Source organism: Myodes glareolus, chromosome X (assembly GCF_982192425.1).
Source record: "Myodes glareolus chromosome X, mMyoGla1.1, whole genome shotgun sequence".
In the NCBI taxonomy this organism is placed as follows: Eukaryota; Metazoa; Chordata; class Mammalia; order Rodentia; family Cricetidae; genus Myodes; species Myodes glareolus.
The window spans coordinates 147,146,910-147,170,140 of NC_142053.1; the positions used below are offsets into that span (position 1 = coordinate 147,146,910).

General features: G+C 42.3%; 1 protein-coding gene across 5 annotated transcripts; it reads right to left on the reverse strand.

Moving 5' to 3' along the window:
- Positions 1 to 1,544: 1,544 nt before the first annotated feature.
- On the reverse strand, positions 1,545 to 17,173 carry LOC148117536 (uncharacterized). 5 transcript variants are annotated; one of them, XM_087902861.1, is made up of 9 exons: positions 10,298 to 17,173; positions 9,849 to 9,922; positions 7,888 to 7,958; positions 7,354 to 7,454; positions 6,081 to 6,290; positions 4,745 to 4,849; positions 3,288 to 3,424; positions 2,569 to 2,762; positions 1,545 to 1,723 (listed from the first exon to the last, which is right to left on the reverse strand). In XM_087902861.1, exon 1 carries the CDS (start codon positions 17,157 to 17,159, stop codon positions 12,591 to 12,593), a length of 4,569 nt encoding a protein of 1,522 aa, XP_087758987.1. In that variant the 5' UTR covers positions 17,160 to 17,173; the 3' UTR covers positions 1,545 to 1,723; positions 2,569 to 2,762; positions 3,288 to 3,424; positions 4,745 to 4,849; positions 6,081 to 6,290; positions 7,354 to 7,454; positions 7,888 to 7,958; positions 9,849 to 9,922; positions 10,298 to 12,590. The 5 variants fall into 5 exon arrangements, with proteins under 5 accessions (XP_087758987.1, XP_087758986.1, XP_087758984.1 ...); XM_087902860.1 differs by lacking the exon at positions 9,849 to 9,922; XM_087902858.1 differs by lacking the exon at positions 9,849 to 9,922 and having other exon boundaries at positions 7,354 to 7,958.
- Positions 17,174 to 23,231: the final 6,058 nt, after the last annotated feature.

Sequence of the window (23,231 nt, forward strand, 5' to 3'; positions counted from 1 at the left end):
TGCTGAAGAAATTAAGTCATACACCCCAAGCTCTAAGATCTATTATTTTAAGACACATCAGTAAGAAAGGATCTTCCAAATGACATTTTCTCTGCATATGTGTTATGGTTGTGTGGTTTGATCCTACTGTGGGACTGCTGTCTATGGGAGCAGGTACTGTCTCCAACATTTTTACAGACTTTTGGAAACCTACTCCTCATTCTGGGTCACCTTGCCATGCCTTGGTGCATGAGAGGTGCTTAATCTTACTGCAACTTTGCTTGCTATGTTTTGTTGATTTCCATAGGAGACCCAATCTTTCCTGAGCAGAAATAGAAGGGGAGTGGATTGGGGGTGGGATCAGAGGGGGATGGGGAGGGTGGAGGTTGTGTCTGGGATGTAAAGTAAATACATAAATGAATTGAATTTTTATGAAAATAAATCATTAGGTGTAAAAATTTAACATATCACAGGAAACAGTTTTGAACACACACACATATACACACACAACATATGTTGGTAAAATGACTACATTTGTAAAATAGAATTACGGTATGTCTTTGATACAAGAAGGTGGAAGATATGCATATGTTGTGATTTCCAAATAGAGTAGAACATGTGAAACATTTATTCATTTGGTTGCCAGAGTTTAATGCCAGTAGATAATTAACATACCAAAAAAATCAAGGTGTCCTCTTCTAAACTTAAAAGCAAACAATAATACCAAAAAGAGAACAACAATCAAAACAACAACAAAGTAACAATATCATCTAGGGCATCTTCAGAAAGAAGGATATGCAGTAATCTGAACATTATTGCAAGAGCGAGGCTGGTGTCTGTCACTTTTTCCACCTCACAGTTTGGTGTTCAGTCATCCTGTTCAGGGCATTAAGGTTAGGAGCAGTCCACTTCTGATGTTCTGATGAATGCCCTCAAGACTGATGGCTGTTTTCCAGACTCTCTTTGCTATTCCTTAACTCTGAGGCCTCAAACTTGAAGGGAAGAATGTTATATTGATTAGAAGTGTGCCCAAGACTTCTGTCCACCTCATGTGCCTGTGTCTTCAAGCAGAGAGGGAATATCAGACAGTTGCTTGGTCAGAAGATAAAACCAGAGGCCCTTTGGATAAGGATGTTAGTATAGACACCATACATAACAGAAAAGGAAGATCTGAATTTCTCTTGGCTAGATGTGGAGTTTGAATACTTCATTAAAGGAAAAGAGTATGTATGAGACACCCTTGGTCAATGGGAACACTATTGAAGGCCTCATATTCAGACATTAAATGTCTCCCACATAAGTCAGAAATGTACAAATAGGGATCAAAGGATCAGAGGTGAGAGGTCGGAGGCTTGCCAAGGTGCATGGTGAAGAAGGGGGGAAACAAGTGCCATGGAGAAAATACAAGGACCCCAGGGTCAGTTGGGAAATGTTTGAGGGCGTCTTGTGAGGTGTGTGGAAATCTGGGGCTATTGTAGATATAGACTAACATGTTGAATTGGGTAAAGCTGGAAATCAGCATACGCACTGCTTGACATGAGATCAAGGTCTCGGCCCACCTCATACAGTGGAATACATTCCAGGAACTTCCTTATCATCGTCCAGCTCTTCATCGGAGACTCGAACATCTGTCCACTGTAGTGAATGTGTGGTAGGTGAGGCAGCAATCTGAGTATTTTCCAAAAGTCTGCATGAGAGTCCCAAGCTGGCTCTCCTTCTCAAGCATATGTTCAGCTGCTCAGATCTAGGTTTGAATGATGGGGACCACATTCTATTAATTTTGACTTTGAGGCAGTTCTTGACTCTACTTGCAACAGATAGACTTGGAGACTTTAAGCCTGGGATGTCTGGAGAAGTCATTGTGTGAAGAAAAATAGTCTATGGTCTCATGTTTGGGTGGGGGAATGCCTGAGGCCACTGAATCAGAGGAGAAGACTGTGAGCTCTCCTTGAATAGAGGGGCCTATTTGAAGACAACTTGCATAATGAGAAGATTTGAGGCTGTCTGGCAAATCATAGGCAGTAGACTTAAACTCCTTTGGTCACATCAGAATGGTAGGTGGCCCAATAATATGGACCTAGTAAGTTTAATCCCACAAGGGCATATTCAGAAGCTCTAAGACCCTATGCAGGTTGGTAGACTGTACCTCTCTATTAGAGCAGGCAGGTCTGAAACCCTTTGGTCAGAAGACAAAACTTGGAGGTATACTTGGGAGAGGGGATAGTCTAAAAGCCACAACAGTAAAAAAGGATACTCTCAGGCTACTCTGCATAGGTGGAGCATATCCATAATGTGGGAGTCCCCTCTGTGTGCTGTGATTACCATTAATAAATAAACTGTTTTGGACCTACAGCAAGGCAGAACTTAAGTAGGCAGAAAAAGCCTAAGTGTGCAGAAGAAGAATTCCTGCTATCAATTTGGGAGCAAGTGAAAGATCTAAGACCCTCTTACTTAGAAGGAGGAGTCAGAAGCTCCCTAGGACAGGGTGGAATAATCTCAGCCTCCCTTGGTCATATGTCTGTGACCCTATTGGGGAGAAGCTTAAACATGAATGATACCCTGAGAAATAGAGAAAACCCAGGCACTCACTTCTTCCTCGGCACCAAACTTGAAATCACAATCTAGAATACACATTTTATGAATGTCCATGTCAGGCATGTCAGCAGTCTTAGAAGTCTTCTAAGAGGCTGCACGACAGAAGTCTGTGACTCAGTTTCTTCGTCTGGTATAGGTCAATCCACAAATTCCTCTTCATGTGGGACAGGAATTTTATGTCTAAGGGACTAGAGTGAAGACATTAGTCTGTGTTACCCTCATCTTGCTGTTGTGTTCAAGGACCTTGGTCCAGAGAGCTCTGAGATCTCTTTAGTCAGAACAGTACTTTCCAAGCCATGCAAATTAGAAGTTATAAGTGAATCAATGGTGAAATGTCCTTGATCACACAAGGCAGGCCTGAGACACTCTTCATTGATGTGAAGGTCTAAATCTCACTATATAAGATGGGGTAGGGCCTTGGTATTTTGGACAGAAATAAAAAGGGCTATTACACCCTTCATCAAAAATATAATGTGGCAGAATTCATGGGAATGATGAGAAATATTAATGCACTCTGGTCATAACTGGAGTTTCTGAGACATTTTGTGCACAGGTGATAGTCTACACCTATTTGTCAGAGGTGTAATCTATGGCAATATTTAATGAAATAGGAAAGACAATTTTCCATTAAGCATAAGCATTCTGGAGCAATAGAAAGTCCCATCTGGCCTAATCAGCTTCCAAATCTTTTTCAGTATTGAGAATATCCATACCTTTGTGGGCTTGTGAAATGCTGAGAAGTAATCATTGCATGTTTTCAAAGTGGTTGGATGGTTATTTTCAGTCTAAGAAGCCACTGGTCAGATAAGATAATCCCATATATGTAGCACGAAGAAAGTTTGAAGCAATCCTAGACAGTTGGGAATATAACAGACATACATAGTCAAGAGAACAAGATCTATAGGCCCCATATTAGAGATGGTAGGCCTGCACCATCCTTGGGCAAAAGAGGATATATTTCAAGCCATCTTTGGCTTTGGGAGAAAGTTTTATTTCCCCGTAGATTGAGGGGGAAAACCAAGTATTTCCAAATAGTGTCTGATGCTATAATATGCGGAGTTAGATACTCTGAATCTCCTCTATGAAAGAAAGATATTTTCGGACCTCTTGATTAGATGGCAGGAATTTGAGGGTCCTGGAAAAAAAGAGGATAATGATGACCCTTTCAGATGATGTATTGGAGGTGAAACATATGTAAGTAGAAGAGCAGAAGATCTGAGCCTTCCTTCATCAAAAGGGAATGATTGGATCCTTGCTAAGTGAGGGTAAGTTTTGAAGGCCATTTTGAGTGGAATTTGAAAGTTTTGGGGCCTTGGACAGGTATACATCTTCCCTGGCCCCGTCAGTCATGCAGGATAGATATCAGGCCCTCTTGATTACAGAGTGTGCATTTGAGGTCTAATTGACAGAAATAGATGGTGGTTAGGAATGGAAGACTTTGGCAGACTTAAAGAGAGAAGCAAAGTCACAAACCACTTAGGCAAAAGGGAGTATCGTAGTCTACCTTGTGCAGTGGAGGAAGGACTTCATCAGAGTTTTGAAAATTCACATATCCAGGAACACTGTGGCAGTCCTGGCAGCAAATTTAGCATCATTTATCAGTCATGATTGACAGGGTCCAGTTCTTATCACCCACATTGGTGTGTGCATGAAGGAGGAGACCTCCTCATTCTGGTGACTTTAATGAAACAAAGATGACCTAAGTCTCAGGCTCTGTTACCTCAAAGCAGAGCAAGATGAAGTCCCTTCAGTCACACAAGTATTTTTGAAGTGGATGTAGTTAGAGGGGAAAGATCTTCATTGTGGGAATAATTCAGAAGCCCACATGCATATAGGGGGTGATCTGAGGATCCATTGATCCTGGTCACCTTGAGAAAAATGGAAATTCTGAGATGACTTTTATAAAATCCAGGTATTCTTATGAATTTCCTTAAACTGAGAGGGACTGCCTTGGGTATTATTTGTTATAGCGGAAGGGCCTGACAGCTACTTTAATCAAAGCGGTCTTCTGATAATTAGTCATCAAAAAGGTACAGTGTGAGATGCCTTGAAAATAGGAACAGTTTGGGAAACCCATATTCAGATGGGAAACTTCTGAGGTAAATCTGAACTGTGTTTCTTATAGAAAAAGTGCCTGACTATGTTTGACCAAATAGCGAGATCCACTCACCCCATTGTGCAGAAGAGAAAATGCTAGTTTAACTTGAGTGGTATGGTTCAGCATCATTTGCTTCCTACTGTGTTTCCAACTTCCATGATCCATGTATTGCATCAACTGTTGGGAAGAGTACAAGAAGCAATTACAACACTCTTTCAACATGATAAGTGGTTGTGCAAACTTCAATGCTTCCTCAGGGTTGTATTGATCTGTGCTTAATCATCAATGTAAGTGATGTGGGATGTCCTTCTCTATATGTTTTTTTGGTTAATAAATAAATCTGCTTTGACCTATGGCAGGGCAGAATATAGCCAGGCTGAAAGAGATATAGAAAGAGATTAGGTGGAGTCCAGGACAGGCCATGTAGCTACTGAAGGAGAAGTACAGCAGAGTTTTTCCAGTAGGCCACAGCCGTATAGTGATACATAGATGAATAGAAATTGGCTAATTTAAGATGTAAGAGTTAGTTAAAAAGAAGCCTGGGCTAATAGGCCAAGCGGTGTTGTAATTAATATATTTTCTGTGTAATTATTTGGGTTTTAACAGTTGGATTTTAAGCACAGTCTTCATTTACATGAAATATGGGAACATTTTACATTTTTGACAGCTACATTCTAGGCAGATGGCATGATTATTAGTTTTAGTTTTTATCTTTTTTCCTCTACCTAGAATCTCATGAGATCCCATGGTTATAAAAGTGTTTTCATAGCAATCTTAGCCCCTGGGATTGGTACTAAGGTAATATGAGTCCAAGGGTCAAGTGAAATGTGTCCATGAAAGAAAGGGGATGCTCTAGGGCGTCCCAGGGTCAGTGGCTAGACCTGAAGCTCAATTAAATACAGAGTGAATGATTTGCAACACCTTTGGTCATGGAAACCAATTTTGACACCTTGTTTATCACTGTGGAATATTCCAGGCACCTTTTGGCTAAAATGGGATTTTTATAGTTTTTGTGGTTGAAGTTTGTAACCATAGCTCCCCCTTTCACTGTAAAAGCAAATCTGATTCTCACTTTTACAGTGTAAGTGGTGTAGGAATATTTAAGCTGGGACCTATTTATTCAAAGGTAAAGTATGTGGGTCTTTGCCACAAAATGATTACTTGAAACCACCTTAGGCAAATGGGGAAGATCTGCAGTAGACTTTGTCCTAGGAGGGAGGTCTGACATTTTCATCAGTGAAGTAAAAGGAGTATGCTAGTCTGAAGAGAGTGGAAGCATTGAGAGTGGAAGCAGTGAGAAAGGGAAAATTTTGTGACCTGTTTAGGGCAAGGGTATGAGTTGGAAAATGCTTGCACAGAGGGGAGAAATGTTATGCACCATCCTGTTGAAGGTGAATGTCCTTACTACCTTATTCAGTGAAGGAAGGTCCCTTTACTGCACTTCAGCTTCCAACTCTTCTTTAGAGCTTGCTCATCTTGTGTTGAGTCTTGGAGAGTTCAGGCAGCAGCAAGACCATTTTTCAGTGTGCCTGGATGGCTATCAACAGCTAGGTTTCCTCTTTTTTGAGGTTGTTTTCATAATCCGTGTATGGGCAGCAGTGATGGGGTCAGTTGATTTCTAGTCATTGGATTGAAAAAACATAGCTTAGAATTCAGTTTCCTTTTCTACATTTAGGACTGGGGATCACAACCTAGAGTGGATCAATGCATTTCCCTAGCCACCAGTGCCAAATATAAATGGTTTAAATCATTTTTATTTAGAATAGCATATTTTCAAGGTAAGTCAAAGACAGAATGGAATGCTTGAGAATTTTTGATAGAATCCTACAAGGTAGGATGCAATATTATTCAAAATAATATCTCTAATGTCACCTTGTGGTGGGGAAGAATTGTCTGTATTCTGTCAATCATGTTTTAAATAAACTCTGATTGGCCATGCATGAAGTATAGGTGGGTCAACCAGACAGGAAGTAGAGGCTTGGAAATGAGAACAGGAGTATTCTGTGAAGCAGGAAGCTCCCCCCACACTCCTGCCCAGACTCCAAAGAGGTGAGATGTGACCTGCCCTGATGAGAAAGGTACTAAGCCATGTGGCTAATATAGATAAGAAGAATGAGTTAATATAAGTTACAAGAGCTAATAGGAAGCTTGACCTAATGGACCAATCAGTTTATAATCTTATGGAGTTCTCTGTGTGATATTCTTTGGGGCTTGTTGGCTGTGGGGTAGCAGGTGGGACATAAACTCCAATAGTCGGCTCTCATGTTACAACCTTGTGGAAGAAAAGAATGCATGAGTGTCCTAGGGTCAAAGACAATGCTTCCTAGTCTCCCTTGTACAGGTGGATAAGGTGTAAGTACACATTTTTAATAAAGGGAAGGATGATGGCCCAGTCTGACTCAGGGTAGTTCTCATGAAAACTTCAATAAAAAAGTATATATGAGGTCTCTTGAAAACAGGGGAGAACCTCTTCTCAGAATGGGAAGTTATGAGACTACCTTGAGAAAATGAGAAATCCCGAATGTCTTTATTCACAGGGAGGAGGGTTCCAGTCATATTTGATAGAATATGCAGTTCACCCATGATCAGAAGGGGAGGGTTCCATGGCATCTTGGGCAATGGAATAAGATTCTGGCACTGAACTAGCATCCAGCTATTTTCCCCAAAGCAAACATACATACCCAGTGTGAAATCTTTGAGAGTCTAAGGCAAATCTCATAACAATCTTCCAACAGGCTAAGTGGTTATGCAAGCATTGATGTTTCCTCAAGGTTGTGTTCAGCTGTGCATATTTGTGAATAAAAGAAACAGTGCATTTTTGATTACCAAACTTGGAAACACATGGCTTGATAGCCAATTTTCTCTTTCTACCTTCTGTCCTGTGATCTTAAAGCAGAAAGTTGTGAGATCCCATTGATCACATATGTGTTTATATGCTTATGACCCTTGATCAGAGGAGCCAGCTCTAAAGCAATCCTAGTTAGTAGAGGAATGTGTGAGGTCACCAACTTTAGAAGGGAAGCTTGATGGTTCTTTAGTCTTAGGGTAGACTAAAGAGCTGAAGGTCAGAGGGTGGAGGTCTTAGACATCCCTTCTATTCAGGGGTCAGTTTTGAGTGACCTTTCAATAGAGGTTGATATTTCAGATTTCCTTTTGTGCAAACTGAACTTCTGCAATCCTCTTCCTGGAAGAAAATAGATAATTGGTTCACAAACCTTCAGGGAAGACCATGAATGTCTGATACTTGCTTGACTTGGTAGTATAATGCACTCTTGGTCTGACACCACTGCAATGAGAAGAAAAAAGACAGAGTCACTTGGGAGGAATAAGAATATATAAGGATCACGGAACACCAAACAAATATTTTAGGGTAGGGCTCATTAGAAAATGGGGTTTAGGGAAATCTAAGTCTTAGAAGAATTATGACATCTTGTTCCATGTACTGAGAAGGAATAGGTGACTGATTAATAATAATAATAATAATAGGAATAGTAAAAATTCTGAGCCCAAAGTAAGAGAGAAAACCTCTGAGACACTATTGAAAAATGGGGACAGAATCACCTTTGGGCAGAGTGTGAAAATGTCAAACACAATTCTGTTGAAGGTGAATATCCTTGGCAACTTATACAGTGGAGAAAGTTCCCAGTACTGATCATAACCTTCCAACTCTTATTCATAGTTTGTGTTCCTTCTAGGAGAGACAAGGCAGCAACTATCTAGGTCTTCTTCCAAAGGCCTGGATGATTGTTCCTGGCTAGTTTATGTCCTGTAGTTTGTGTTCAGCAGTCCTTTTCTAGACAGAAATGTTGAAGTCTTTCCAATTATATTGACTGATCGTAAGGCAGATGTCATGGGGTTCTATGCTCTGATGGTCAAACATGCCTATGGAACCTCAAACCAGAGTGGAGTAGTGTCCTTTGTTTATAGAGAGAGTCTCCCATGGACCTATGCCTGAACAGCTTGATGGAAGACCTATTAGGCCATTCATGGAAGGTTTCAGGCTCCATGTTTGAAAGGGAGAATGTTTTGGGAAGTTAGGAAAGAGACCAAAGGTCCAGAAACCCTCAAGCAGAAGATGAAGCTCCAAGGTTACTTTGGGAACTAGAAGGATAAGCCAATATCTTATTAGGTCCAAATGTCCTCACACTATGGAATACCCATGTGCTTGGGGGCTCTGAAGATTGATTTCAAGCAGAGTGCTTTTTTTCCTTTTATAATTGATTTTTATTGAGCTCTACATTTTTCTCTGCTTCCCTCTCTGCATCTCCCTTCCCCTTCAATCCTCTCCCTATTTCCCCATGCTACCAATTTCCTCAGGAGATCTGCAAGGGAAGCAGAGTGTTTCTATACTGATTGGTTGGTAGTTGCTAGCCCTGTGTCCTCCATATGCCTTTGATCAGTAGCACAGGCATAGGAGACAAAGTGGGACCACTCCATTTCTGGTGAGAATCTTAAAAGTAAAAGGGTTTAATCAGGGATCAGATTTTTACTGTTTTGTCCCAGGATATCAGTTCAGAGTGGTCTGACATCCCTTTGTTCATTTGGGCATGCCTGGACACCCAGATCAGAGGGGAAAGATTAACATCTTCACAGTTAGAGAAATAGAACTGAGGTTTCTGCAGATAAAAGTGGTTTTTCTGAAATGTCAATGTCAGAGAGTTCTTATTTGGAGTTTACATGACTAAAAGATGAACATTTGAGTGAGTCTTCATGTCACTGGCCTGGTCTGTATCCCCTTAATCAGGTGAGTTTCTATCAGTACCCTTGAAAGGAAATGGTGTGTCTTAAGTCCCCCCTTTCAAGGAAAGTAGAATATAACCATCGTCCTTGACAGGGTATTTATTGTCAGAGGCTCTCATTGGATCAATATTGTGCCTACAGTTTACTGAAGTGCAAATCTGAGACCCATTAATTAAGAATAATGTCTGAGGTCCACTTCATAATATCAGAAATTATATGGGCCCCTCACACAAAAGGAAGATCTAAGCCTTTGAAAAAAGTGGAAAGATGTAGGACTCCCGTTTTCCAGGATGAAGATCAGATATCTCCTTGATCAAAGGGAGGAGTAAGTACCCTTGTGAAGAAAGGAGTTTCTGAGACCCATGAGGCAAGGGAGATATGATCAGGATTTGAAAATCCCATAGAACCATGATAAAAATTCAATTGATTTCTATACCTCATAAGCTCCTAGAATTGCTTAACCTTATAACTCTTCTTCATAGTTTAGAATATCCATATCTTTAGCTGAATCTGCAAGAGACCAAGCATCAATATCAGGATTCATTAAGATACTCAGGAGGAGGCACAGTGTGGTTTACTCCTAAGAATTCTGTGCAGGCAAACGGAACTTGGTGTCACTGAGAAATCTATACCATGGCTACTTTACTTAAGGAAGTGTCATGAGTTCCTGGATTTGTCTACTTATCTTGACTTCTATGAACTAACCACAGGGAAAAATGCTCATTTGTCAATGATGCACTTACTTCTTCAGAGGGAAATTTATGAAGGCCATTTGGGCCAAAAGGGTATTTTACGGAGTAAGTTATCACAGAAAGAAAATATTAAGGTTTTGGAAAGGAGAGAGTTCCCAAACCTTGTTGGACAAATGGGAATGCCACTGCTTACCTGCTGTAGAGGAGGAGATCCATGGAACTTGCTAGTCCTGCTCCAATTCTTCAGTGAACTCTAGAAAATTCTTTTCTCTGAGGACTCCTTTTGAGGCATAATGACAGTCAGATGGTTCTTCTTACAAGTTGAATTATAGTCCCTAGGTCTGTTCCCTACTTAAACTGTGGATAGGCTGCACAGGTGTAGACATGGAGGACAGGCATATATCTGGTGTGCAGCATGAAAACAGATGATCTTAGATCCAGGGTACTTTTTATTCTTCTGCCATGCAACTTCAATGTAGAGTTCCATGAGGTTCTTTTGGTGGTCAGAAGTGTATTTACTGGCCATTCAGTTCTGAATGACAAGCTGTAGTCTCTATTAGTTATTTGGTAGACCTGAGTAGGCCATGAACACAAAGAGAAGTTCCTATGTTTTCCTGATAATAGGGAGTCAATCTGAAGTACCTGTCAACCAAGTCTGAATTTTTGAGACCTTTTTCAGTCACAGGGCCGGTTCTGTAGCTTACTTCATCAAACGGGTTTGTCTCAGACTCCTCCAGTAGAGACAAAGGAAGCTATATTTTCTTGTTCAAAGACAGCATGTTAGAGAAACCCTCCTTTGACAAAGTATGAAAAATCAGGGTTTACTGTGGTTGAAGGAAATAAATTTATAACCCTCTTGAGAAGATAGTGCATCAAGGTGTAAGCTTCCTCAATTAGTGAATTAATTTAATTTTGAGGGGTATATCTAAGACATGATGGAGTTGGTAGCTGGAGGTCTGAACTGTCCTGGTTTGGGAATGAATCTTACTCTCCAGTGTAATTTAGAAGAAATTCTATGGCTCATTAATTCTAAAGGGTTTGTATTTCTGGTCTTCTTGGAGCATTGGGGAAGTCTGAGACATCTTTGCTTCTCACATTACATCTCAGGCTCCCTTCAGCATTGAGGATGTGCACAAAACCCTTGTTATGAAGTTATAAATATGAGGTCCATTTGGGCAATTAGAGAATGTTTGAGGTCTCCTGGTTCTCAAAGGAAAGGTGTGTCAATCTTCCCTTGAACCCTGAAGTGGAGCAGACTGAAGCTTTTGCTTTTGACAGGTAATAAGTTTACTGATAAAAGTTATGAGTTACTTTCAATATAGACAAAAAGACTGAGGCCACTTTGGCCATTGGAAAAGATCTGAGACCCCCCAGTGCTGAAGGAGAGGTCAGAAGCTCCTTTCATTCATACATCTGTTTTGAAGAGCTTTGGTTCTGTTGCGGTGGGGCTATAGCCTTCTTGAGAATTGGTGGAGTGAATTCTGCATCCTGGTTCAGAAGAGTTGTGCCTGAGCACCCAGTGAGTCCTGGAAAATAATTTGAGCTCCACTTCAGTCACTGGGGCAAAGGATGAGTCCTCCTGGGCCTGAAGGAATAAGTCTGAGGCCCCTTTGTCAGAAAATAATATTGGAGAACCTCTGTACAGAATGAGAATGAAGCATCCAGAGAAACGGAATTTTGAGTACAAAATTTTCTGTTTTTAGAGACAGAAAGCCTTATGCTATTTTGGGGAATGCAGAAAGGTCAAAGACTCTTGTGGGAAGCATGGAATATCAAGAGTCAATTTGGGAATTAAAGAAGTCTGAACATTTCCTGATCAATCTTCATGGGAATGTAGAATATCCATTTCTTGCAGTGCAGGCAGCAGTGTGATCAGTCTTCAACATGCTAGGAGGCAATGTCTCTGGACCAAATCAGTTAACTACTTCTGTTCCTGTGATTTATTCATTTTTTTATTTCTCCTGATCAAGTTAAGGCATATATACTGGGTTTAGGGCACTGCTGGATGTTCTAACACTCTAAAACTTCAGGCACCAGGGTAGTTTTATTTTTGGACAGAGGCTTTGAAGTCAGATGATTAGAATAAGAAACACTCAGAACTTCTTAGACAGAGGGAGTTAATCTGTCACCCGCTAAACCATATGAAGTAAATCTTGGGCAACATTAGTCAGAATAAGCACATGCTATTCTCAGTGGGTAATAGATTGTTTATCATGTTCTGTGTAGAAACTGTGACCTATTAATAATCAGATGGAAAATGCCTGCCTTCTTTATAGTCAAATGAACCAATCTGATGCCTCAATGTACATCTGGAATAGCCGGGAATGGAAATTCAAGGTTTAACGGGTTTTTGATGAGTAGGAAAAGTTATAAACTCCTGTGGTTTATGTGAGACACAGAGTAGAAAAATATGAGGCTGGCCTGTGCATAAGATGATATAAAGATGGCATGATAACAGAGAGTATTCCCTCTTGAGATGAGCATTTTTAGAACTTCAGTTTGACAGGCGTGAAAGGTTTGAAGCCTCCATGGGCAGAAGGATTGTATTGTGGGCTTCCTGGGGCAGAAATTGAAGTTTTAACCCACTCTACATTAGAGGGCACATTTCTGTATTCCCTTTGGTGACAAGGAGGAAATCTGAGGCTCAGTGTTTTAGATGGGCTATTCTTGAGGCTCTCTCTTTCAGATTGAAACATTCTAAAGCTGCCTTGGATGGGGTGGCCACAGGAAAGTCTGAGGCCCCTTTGGTCACACTGAGAAGACCTGGTGCCTTCTTGAGGGAAGAGGTAAGAGCTAAGGCTCTTTTTTTGCAATGGGATCCTTCGGAGATTGCATGGGAATGAACGTGAATATCTGTGGCCTCCTAGGAGAGAAGGGTTACATATGGGGGTCCCATGTTCATATTGGAAGCCTGTGTCTCTTCCTTGGTAAGAAAGGGAAGATCTCAGGTCTGCTAGTTGAGGTCGACTATGTCTGAAATTTCCTTGGACAACAGGGAATGATGTGGCACTCGCTTTTGGAATTGGTGAATATATGAGTCCCCACTGTACAGGAATCCATGCCCCACTCCCCTCTCTGGCACCAGTGGAAGGTTTCTGTCCCTCTTGAACAGAAAGAGTGTGTTTAAAGTCCTTCTTTGTAGAAACAGGATGTCTGACATCATTGCATTTGGGTGATGAGAAAGACTTGACTCTCCCAGTGGGACTGTCTCCATCTGGAGATGACCTGAAGCTTTCTTGGGCCTCACTGGGAGTTTTGATGACTTCTTGAGTATAAGGGGAATGCCAGAGTCTTGTTTTGGTAGAAGAAGAAGTAAGGCTGGAAGTCTCATGAGGAGAGATAGAATGTCTGAGAGTCTCTTCATGAGAGGGAGTAGTTCCTATGTCCTCTTCTGCAGACGTGGAAGCTTCTATGCTCTCTTGGGGAGTAGCGTTTGGTTCCTTGTCCCTTTTGACAGATGAAGCATATCTAAATCCTCTTTGTGACAATGGGAGATTCTTACAGCCCTTATGTTCTGTATGGGAAGCATGCACATCTGCTTTGTTAGAGGGGGCCTGTTCCAATTTAGTTTTGATAGACCTGGAATGTTTATGATTGCCTTGGGGTGATGCAGAACTTCTGCTGCCCTCCTCATGAGACTGTGAGAATCTGCAGCCTGCCATAGAGAGGGAAGATTCTATGCATTCTTGAGGAGTAGCTTTTGGTTTCTGGTCCCTTTTGGAGGATGAATTTTTGGACTCTGTTTTGGACAAAAAGTGTAGTTTGCAGACCTCATGTTCTGAATGGGAAACATGAACATCTGTTTTGTTAGAGGGAACCTGTTCCAATTTGATTTTGGAAGATCTGGAACATCTAGGGCTGCCTTGGGAAGATGGAGAACATTTGAGGACCTCCTCATGAGATCGGGAGGATCTACAACCTCCCTTAGCAGAAGTAGTAGTGGGGCTCTTTTTGGGATCACTTTTAGGCCTTGCATTAACTTTGTTAGAAACTGTATCTCTGCCCTCCTTTTTGGGAGAATGGTGAAATTTCAACCCTTTTTCTTCTGATGGGACAGATTTGAGGCATGATTCTTTAGAATCATGTTTTGATTTTGTTTTCTTTGACTTCGAATGTCTGGAGCCACCTTGTGGAGAGGGAGAACATCTGAAATATTTTCTAGAAGGGGAACTAGATCTGAAGTTCAATTCTGATGATTCTGGGGGTGAGACACTCCTTGGAGGAGTAGAGGTAGAACTTGAGTTCTTTCTGACATATATGGAAGATGTGAGCCTACTTTTGGCAGAAGATGATCTTAAGACATCTAGTTCTGAAAGTGAATATCTGATATCTCCTTCAGGAAATGGAGCATGCCTTGGTATTTTTTTGGTAGAATTGAAATGTCTATGGCTTTTATTAGGATAAGAGGAATATCTCAGGCAGTCACCATGAGAAGGAATTGGAATAAAGTCGTCATGTGCACAAGTGGACAATCCCCAAACCTCCGTTGAAAAAGAAGTTCCTACACCTTCTTGGGTAGATGGCATAGGTTCTAGAACCCCTTGGGATGGTTTGAGGTTTCCAAGAGTCTCATGGAGAGGTGTTGATGGCTCCAGATGTACCAATAGAGTACATTGGTCAGAGGTCAAATGTCTCAGAGCCTCTAAAAAAGATGGTAAAGATTTCAGAGCACCTGACTCAGATTCTGAAGTCTTACAAACCACTTTGACTGTTGGCAAAGGTTCTGAGGTTTCTGATATAACAGAAGGTTGCAGAGTCTTCACTGAAGGAGGCAGATGTTCTAAATAATCTTGGGAAATTGTTGAAGTTTTTGTAATCCCTTTGTTAGAAGATGGCATTTCTAAAATACTTTGGGTAAATAGTGGAGCTTCTAGTATCTCCTGATCTGAGTCAGAAAGTCCAAGATTTCCTGCTTCAGATGATGACTTTCCTAAAGACGCATGGTCCAAAGAAGGGCCTGAAGCCTCTTGGGATGACAAAGACGTATCTGGAGAGCCTTGAGCAGATGATGAATGTCCGAATGATTCCTTTGCTGATTTGGGCAGTCTGAGGGCCTCTTGTGAATATAATGAATTTCCTGTATAGCCTTGCTGAGAGGGTGAATCTCCTTGTATACTTGAAGATATTTCCAGACAACCTTGTTCTGAGGGGGAGAGTGACCCAGTCCCAGATGCAGGTGGAGTGGGTCTCAGAGACCATTGTTCAGAAGGAGAATGCCCCAGGGATTCCTCCAGAGATACTGATGGTCCTAAAATTACTTTTTCAGATACAGACAGTCCTATGGTACTTTGGTCACAGAACAAAATTTCCAGACATCCTGGGGTAGATGGCAAAGTATCTGAAGTTCCTGGGGAAGAGTCTGATACATTATAAGCCTTTTTGGTAGATAGCAAAGGTTCTGATGTCTCTGTCATAAGGGGAGCCTGTTGTAGAATCTGCACTGAAGGAGGCAGATGTCCTAGAGAATCTTGGGCTGGTAATGAAGTGTGTATAATACCATGGGTAGAAGATGGTATTTCTAGAATGTTATGGGTAGAAGGTGGTGTTTCTGGAGGTCCCTGTAAATATTCAGATACTCCAAGATCTCCTAGATCAGATAATGATAATGATAATAACTTCCCTGAAAGCCCTTGGTCCAAACAAGTGCCTGAAGACTCTTCAGATGACAAGGAAGTATCTGGAGACTCTTGAGCAGAGGGTGAATGTCCATCTGAAGGCATGGACAGTCCCAGAGCCTCTTGTGAATGCAATGAATTTTCTGTATAGACTTGCTGAGAGGGTGAATCTCCTTGTACACCTGAAGATATTTCCTGACAATCTTGTTCTGAGGGGGAGAATGACCCAGTCCCAGATGCAGGTGGAGTGGGTATCAGAGACCCTTGCTCAGGAGGGGAATGTTCCAAGGATTCCTCCAGAGATACTGATGATCCTAAAATTTCTTTTTCAAATACAGATGGTGCTATAGCTATAGTAGTTTGGTTAGAGAATGAAATTTCCAGAGATCCTGGGGTAGATTGAAAAGTTTCTGAACTTCCTGGGGAAGAGTCTGTTACATTACAAGCCTCTTTGGTAGATGACGATGGTTCTGATATCTCTGTCATAAGGGAAGCCTGTTGTAGAATCTGCACTGAAGGAAGCAGATGTCCTAGAGAATCTTGGGCAGGTGGTGAAGTTTCTATAATCCGATGAGTAGAAGACAGCATTCCTACAGTGCTATGGTTAGATGGTGATATTTCTAGAGGCCCCGGTGAATATTCAGATAGTCCAAGATCTCCTAGATTAGGTAATGATAATGATAATGACTGCCCTGAAATCCCTTGGTCCAAACAAGTGCCTGAAGCTTCTTCAGGTGAAAAGGAAGTATCTGGAGACCCTTGAGCAGAGGGTGAATGTCCCAGAGATTCTTGTGCTGATATGGACAGTCCTAGAGTCCCTTGTGTAGACAATGCATTTCCTGAACAGATTTGCTGCAGGGGTGAATCTTGTAAAGTCACTTTTTCACATGAATATATTTCTTGTAAACCTTTTTCTGTTAGTGAAGTTCTATCAGGTCCCATTTGAGATGAGGCAGTTTTCATAGACTGTTGTTCAGATTGAGAAAATTTCAGAGCTTTGTGGGAAACTGTTGGTGATCTCAGTATCCCTTGGTCAGTTATAGAAGGGCCTGCTGTGCCTTTGGCAAATGTTGAAAAACTCAGTGTCTTTATAATAGATGTCAAAGTTTCTAGACACCTTGAGAGAGATTTCAAAGTACTATAAATCTCTTCAGAAGTTGGCAAAGGTTCTTTTGTCTGTGAAGCAAATTGGGAAGTACCCAGAGGCTGCTCCAAAGAAGTCTGAATTTCTAGAAAGCTTTGAGCTGATGGTAAACTTACTATAGACCCTTGGGCAGATGTTTGAGTTTTCCTAGCCCCTTTTGTAGATAGTGATAGTGATGTTCCTATAGTATCTTTTGAAGGTCGAGAAAGTCCAAAATCTTGTGGAGTAGATGATGAATTCTCTAAAACCTCTTGGGCTAAAGAAGTGCCTGGATTCTCTTCAGAAGATGTGAACATTCCTGGAGACTTTTGCTCAGATTTTGAATGTCCTACAAAATTTTGTGCTGATATGGAAGTTCCAAGAGCCCTTTGCACAGATAATGAATCTCCTAAATACTCTTGCTGTGGTGGGGAAGATTCTAGAAACACTTGGGAAGATATAGACAATTTTGGGCACAATTGGGCTGATAATAAAGATTGGGTGGTACCTAGTACAGATGGAGTAGGTCTCAGTGAGCCATTAGAAGGTGGAGAAAAATGAACAAATTTTTGGAGAGATGATGGTGATTCCTGAATCAGTTGGTCAGAATCAGAAGGGAACAGAACACTATGGGCAGATATTGAATGGCGTAGAGTTTCTAGGAGAGGTGGCAAAGTTTCTAGAGTCATGGATGAAGATTCTGAACATTTCAAAACCATTTGGGGAGATGTCAAAGTTTCTGATGAATTAGGAGTACATTGGGAATGTCCCAGATACCCGGAGGAATGAGGTTGAAGTTGCTGAGCACCATGCACATCTAATGAACCTTCTCTATCTCTCTGGAGAGAAGATGACGTTTCTAGAGTAACTTGGGAAGATGACAATTTTTTCAATATTCCTTGGGCAGAGAGATAATGGGTATCTCCTGGGACAGATGGGGATTGTGCTACAGACCCATGATTATAAGAAGAGTCCTGTGCTTTGTGGGAAGATGTGGATTTCATTGACCTTTCAGAAGATGACACATTTCCAACTCTCCCTTTTGTAGATGATAATATTTTCAAAGCCCCTTGGGAAGATGACAATGTTTCCCTAATCCCTTTTCCAGGAAAAGAATTTTCCAAAGACCTTTGGGCAAATAATGTAGGTCTTAAAGCTCCTGTGGCAGAAGAAGATTCCCCAACACTTCCAGCATATTGTGAGTTCTCTAGTGACTCATTTGCTAATGAGGAAATTTTCATTTGTTCCAGAGCAGATGATAAAGCTTCTAGATCATCTGAACTACTTGGAGCACATTCCAAAACAATTTGTGGTGATATCAAAGTTTTGAGTCCCTCCTTGACAGATTGTAAAGGTTTCAAATTCCCTATTAAAGGTGCTAAGTGTTCTTGAGCCTCTTGGGTAGACAGCGAATTACCCAGAGACCCCTGTTCATATATAGAAAGTTGTTCAGGCTGTTTGCCAGCTAGCATATGTCCAAGAACCCTTGGACCAGATATAGAGGATGTCAGGCTGCCTGTGGCAGAAAGAGAATTTTTGACAAGTTCAGAGTTAGATGACAAAATTTCAAGAGACTCTTGGGAAGATTTCAAACTTTCCTGAGTCCTCTGGTGGGTTGAAAAATGTGTAAGAGCTCCTTCTCTAGGTGGTAAATGTCCTAAAGCATATTGGGCACACTGGTCCTCTTGTGCTAATGGTAAAGATTCAAGATGTTTTTGTTTACATTTGGCCTTTCCCTTAAATCCTTTGGCAGATAAAGAAGGTTTCAAGGCTTCCACGTCAGATTTAGAAATTGACAGATCCCCTTGGGTATAGGTAAAATTTTCTGGAGACTTTGACAGAGAAGGAGAATATCCCTGAAGGCCTGGAACAGATGGTAAATGACATACACCCTTTGGGACAGAAAGAGAAGGCCCTTGAATCTCTTGGGAAGATTTGTAATGTTCACAAGGCCCTTGGTTAGAATGGCAAGGTTCCACAATCCTTTGTTTAGATCTGGAACATTGCTGGGCCTTTTGGATAGATATAGAAGGTGACGGACTTATCTGAGGAATACTTGTAGTGGTTGATGCTTCTTTAAGAGCAGTAGAAGATGCACATATCCTTTTTGAGAAAGGCAGGAGTATGAAACTTCCTTCCTCACATGAGGAAGTTCCAAAGTCCCCTTCGTCAGAAGGATCATCTCTCAACCTCTTTTTGGTAGAAATGGAACAACCAGGGTCCACTTGGGTAGAGGGAGCATGTTTAATATTTCCCTCCTGAGAAGAGCTATGCATGAAACTCTCTTGTGCAGATGGGGAAGATGGTAAAGTGTTTTCATGAGATATGGTAGATCCTAGGGCCTCTTGCTCAGAAGGGGAATGTGCTACTGTGTCAGGTGTACATGTGCGTATTTTTACTACAGCTTCAGAATGAGGGGAAATTTCTAGAACCTGTGTAGGTGTGGTATCCTCTAAAGTTTCCTGTGCATGTGTAGTAGGTCTAAAATCCTCATGGGCAGCTAAGGAAGTTCCTGGAGCTCCTTGTGTAAATGTGGAAGTTTTAGGAACACTTTCTTCAGGTGAAGAATGTAATGAAACCTTTTGTATAGAGATGTTAGGTTCTAGAGACAGTTTGGTGGACAAAACAGCTTCCAAGGACCCTTGGGAAGATAAGGTAGACAAAACAGGTTTCAAGGACCCTTGGGAAGATAAGGCGGAATTCAGAGCCTTTGGGGTATTGGTTGGATGTTCTGGAGTCACTTGTGGGCATGTAGAAAGACTAACATCCCTTTGTGCAGGTGGAGAATGGCCTATAGCCTCTTGTGTAGCTGTAACAGATTGCTGATACCCTTGAGGAGATGGAGAAATTTCCACAGCCTCCTGTGAAGAGTGGAGAGGTCCTGTGGGTGTTTGTGGGCAGGTAGAATCTGAAGAATTCCCTTCTCTCGATGTGAAATTTGCTACAAATTCTTGTGTACATGTGTCACATCCATGAGCCATTTCTAATGATGGGGATGTGTCTGGAACCCCATCTGCAGATGTATTCTGTCCCACAGTCCCTTTATCACATATGGTAGAACACAAAAAGTGCTGGACAGGTTGTAAATGACCAGGTAATTCTTCTGAGTATGTAGAAATTTCATGAGCCTCTCCTACACATGTAGAAAATCCCAGAGACTTCTGAGGAAGAAGGGAAGGCTGTATTGTCTTAGCACCCTGTATAGTTGTGGAGCATGCTTGGCTCATTTGAACACTCTTGGCATATCTTTGTCCTTTTTGTTTCCGATGACGAATCAGAAGGGCCTTTTTGATTGGCAGGGTATATTTAGAGCCCTTTTGGTCTGATAGGGACATTGCAAATCCACCTTGCTCAGAAGGAGGATCTAGCCTTCTCTTTTTGCAATAGTAGACATATCCATTGTCCATTTTCATATCTGGATAAGGTTTGAACTTCCCTTTGTGAGAGAGAATAGGTGTTTGACCCAGTTCTCTAGATGTAGACAATTCTGGAGTCCTCTTGACAGATACTGAAGGACTCAGAACCCGTAGGGAAGTTGAAGTGTGTGCTAGAGTACTCTGTGTATGTTGAGAAGGAACAAGGGTCACTTGGGTAGACTTGGGAGTTCCTAGCATGTCTTGTAGATATGTGGAATTCTCTAGGGCCCCTTCTGAAGATGGCAAAGGTTCTGGAATCCCTGATGTAGATGTAGATAGTTTTGTTTCTGCTTGGGTAGGTATGAGTGGTGTGAGGCTCACTTGGGGAGTAGTGATGGGGCTTGGTCCCCCCTGTGCTGTAAGGGAAGATTCAAGCCCACTTTCTGGTGGCAGACATTTAAAGCCCTCTTGCTTTGATGGGGAAGTTATAAAATTCCCTTGGTCAGAGGAGACAGGACTCAAGCTCACTTCAGCAGATATGGACGGCTTAGGGTCATTCGGGGGAGAGGGAAAACAGACTTGGCTCTCTTCATGAGAGGGTGTAGATCTCCATTCATCTTTGGCAGCTGTCATAGGTGTTAAACTTCCCTGGGGAGAGGGGGTAGGACTCAGTCCAGTTTGGGAAATTGAGAAATCAGTGAGCACCCCTTTTGGAGAAAAACATCTGCAGCTCTCTTTGTCTAATGGGGCCTGCTCTAGGTCCCCTTGATCAGAAGGGGCTTGTCTAAAACTCTTTGGTGGAGAATCGAAATGATTGGTGACCCCTTGGCTGGAGGATGGACTTTTGAAACCCCTTCTGGAAAGGGAGACATGTTTGATTTTCCTTTCAGCACAAGGGGGAGGTTTCTTTGATGCCTGGGAAGACATGGAATGCCCCATAGACCCTTGATCACATTGGGTTCCTCCCAGAACCTCTCCCGTGGATAGGGATAGTACCTGAGCATCTTGGGAAGAAGTGAAAGATCCCAGAGCTCCTTGGATAGGGGAAGACGGATTCAGGGAATCTTGACATGGTGGGGAAATTACCAGTCTACGTTGGTCAGTGGAAGAGTCATCAGTAGACGGCCCAGGCTCTGTGTCATCCTCGTTGACATTTTCACTGGTGTCTCCAGTGCAGTGTCTTGGAGATGTTGCAGACACTCTGGTGCCCGAATGGTCGAAGTCCATAGGCTCTTCAAACACAGTAGACATATCCAGGCGTCGTTGCACCTTCCCAGGTCTGTGCACAGAAGTTGGGGCCACTCTTTTTCTGGTGGCAGGAGGTAATACAGATGGTCTGGGTTCCCTGCTCAGTGGGTTACTCCTGCAGCCAGGAACCTCTGGAGGAAGTGGATTTTGTCCTTCCTTGATCTCTTTCAGCTCCTTTAAGGGGTCCAGGGTCTTTTTACTGGATTTAGTCTTTATCAGAGCTCTAAGACTCCGCAGTCTATCTGCAGTGCCAGTGTTGCGGATTTTGAATGTTTTGTCCTCATAAGGCTTTTGGCACCTGAACTTGTGCCGAGCCAGTCGAAGCACCCCCAGAGGTGCAAAGTCCCTCGGGAATTTGGTGCTGGTCAAGTATGTCTCCCATTGGGATGCTCTGTCATCAATCCCTTGGGGGACACTGAACGGGGGTCCCAGGCCGGGGGCATCGGAAAGGGGTCCCAGGCCTATGAGGCCAGCACTTACCCCGTTGGGATAGGATGCCATTATCCCATTGGGGGACCCAGAAGGGGGACCCAGGACGGGGTCCACTGAAGGGGGTCCCCGGCCGGGGAGTCTGGGAAATCTGTGGTCTCTGGTCAGAATGTGATGGACCAGCTGAGGCCCACTGGCCTCTCTCCACAGGTTTGGCCATTTAGCCAATAAGATAGTTGAAAAGTAAAAAGGGAAATGACCCCTCACAAGGGTCAGCGAATGTACTTGCCGATGGTGACTCTCGACAAGCAGCAGCTGAGCAATATCCTCAGAGAGAGAGGCTCTCCTTCCCGAGAACCGTGGACACGTCTGGTAGACGAAGCGCACAGAACTCGAGTGACAGTTGTCCTCAGAATTCGAGGAAAGCTCGAGAACGCCACTTGGAATGGATGACCTCAGACCTGCACGGGCCAATCCCGAGCTGTCTCAGCTGGTGGTTCTGCATGCACTAGCCAGGCAAACATCCGAGCTTTCTGAATGAGGAGGGCACCTTGGACCCTCTCTTCTTCATTAGGGTCGAGAGTGCTAGGTGGTCTGGTGCCCACTGTCAGTGACCGGTACATGGACTATTGAAGAGGCAACATGATTGGGAAGGCAAAGGGTGATCGGGAGACTTTGCTTTCGGGTTCCTCTTACACCAGTCTGGACCCGCTGTCATGACGTCGTCAGTGCTGCAGTTAGGTCTGTTTGAGCCTCATAACTGAATGAGAAAGAGTGATCCAGATGTTTGCTTCTCAGAGACTGCGGGGGCCAGACAATCACTGGTTGAGCTAGGGAAAGAATAAGTGTAGTGATTGAATATTTTGAGAATTCTCTGTACATTTCAGTACCCCATTGTTTAATTAGGTTAATTAGAGTTTTACTGTCTAGTTTCTTGAAATCTTTATATATTTTGGAGATCAGACCTTTGTCTAATGTGGGGTTGCTGATGATCTTCTCCCAATCAGTAAGTTGCCTTTTTGACTTAATGACAGTGTCCTTTGCTTTACAGAAGCTCTCAGTTTCAGGAGGACCCATTTATTCATTGTTGCTCTTACGAACTGTGCTACTTGGGTCCTGCGTAGGAATTGCTCTCCTGTGCCCATGTCTTGTAGACTACTTCTCACTTTCTTTTCTATCAGGTTAAGTGTGTTCAGAATAATATTGAGGTTTTTAATCCATTAGGACTTGAGTTTTGTGCATGGTGATAGATATGGATCTATTTTCATTATTCTTCAGGGCGACAGCCAGTTATGCCAACACAATTTGATGAAGATGCTTTCTTTCTTCCATTGTATAATTTTAGCTCCTTTGTTG

Coding starts and splice junctions, on each gene's coding strand:
- LOC148117536 (XM_087902860.1), bottom strand. CDS start 17,159: ATGTTCACATCTTCTGAAGAGAATCCAGGCACTTCTTTAGCCCAAGAG.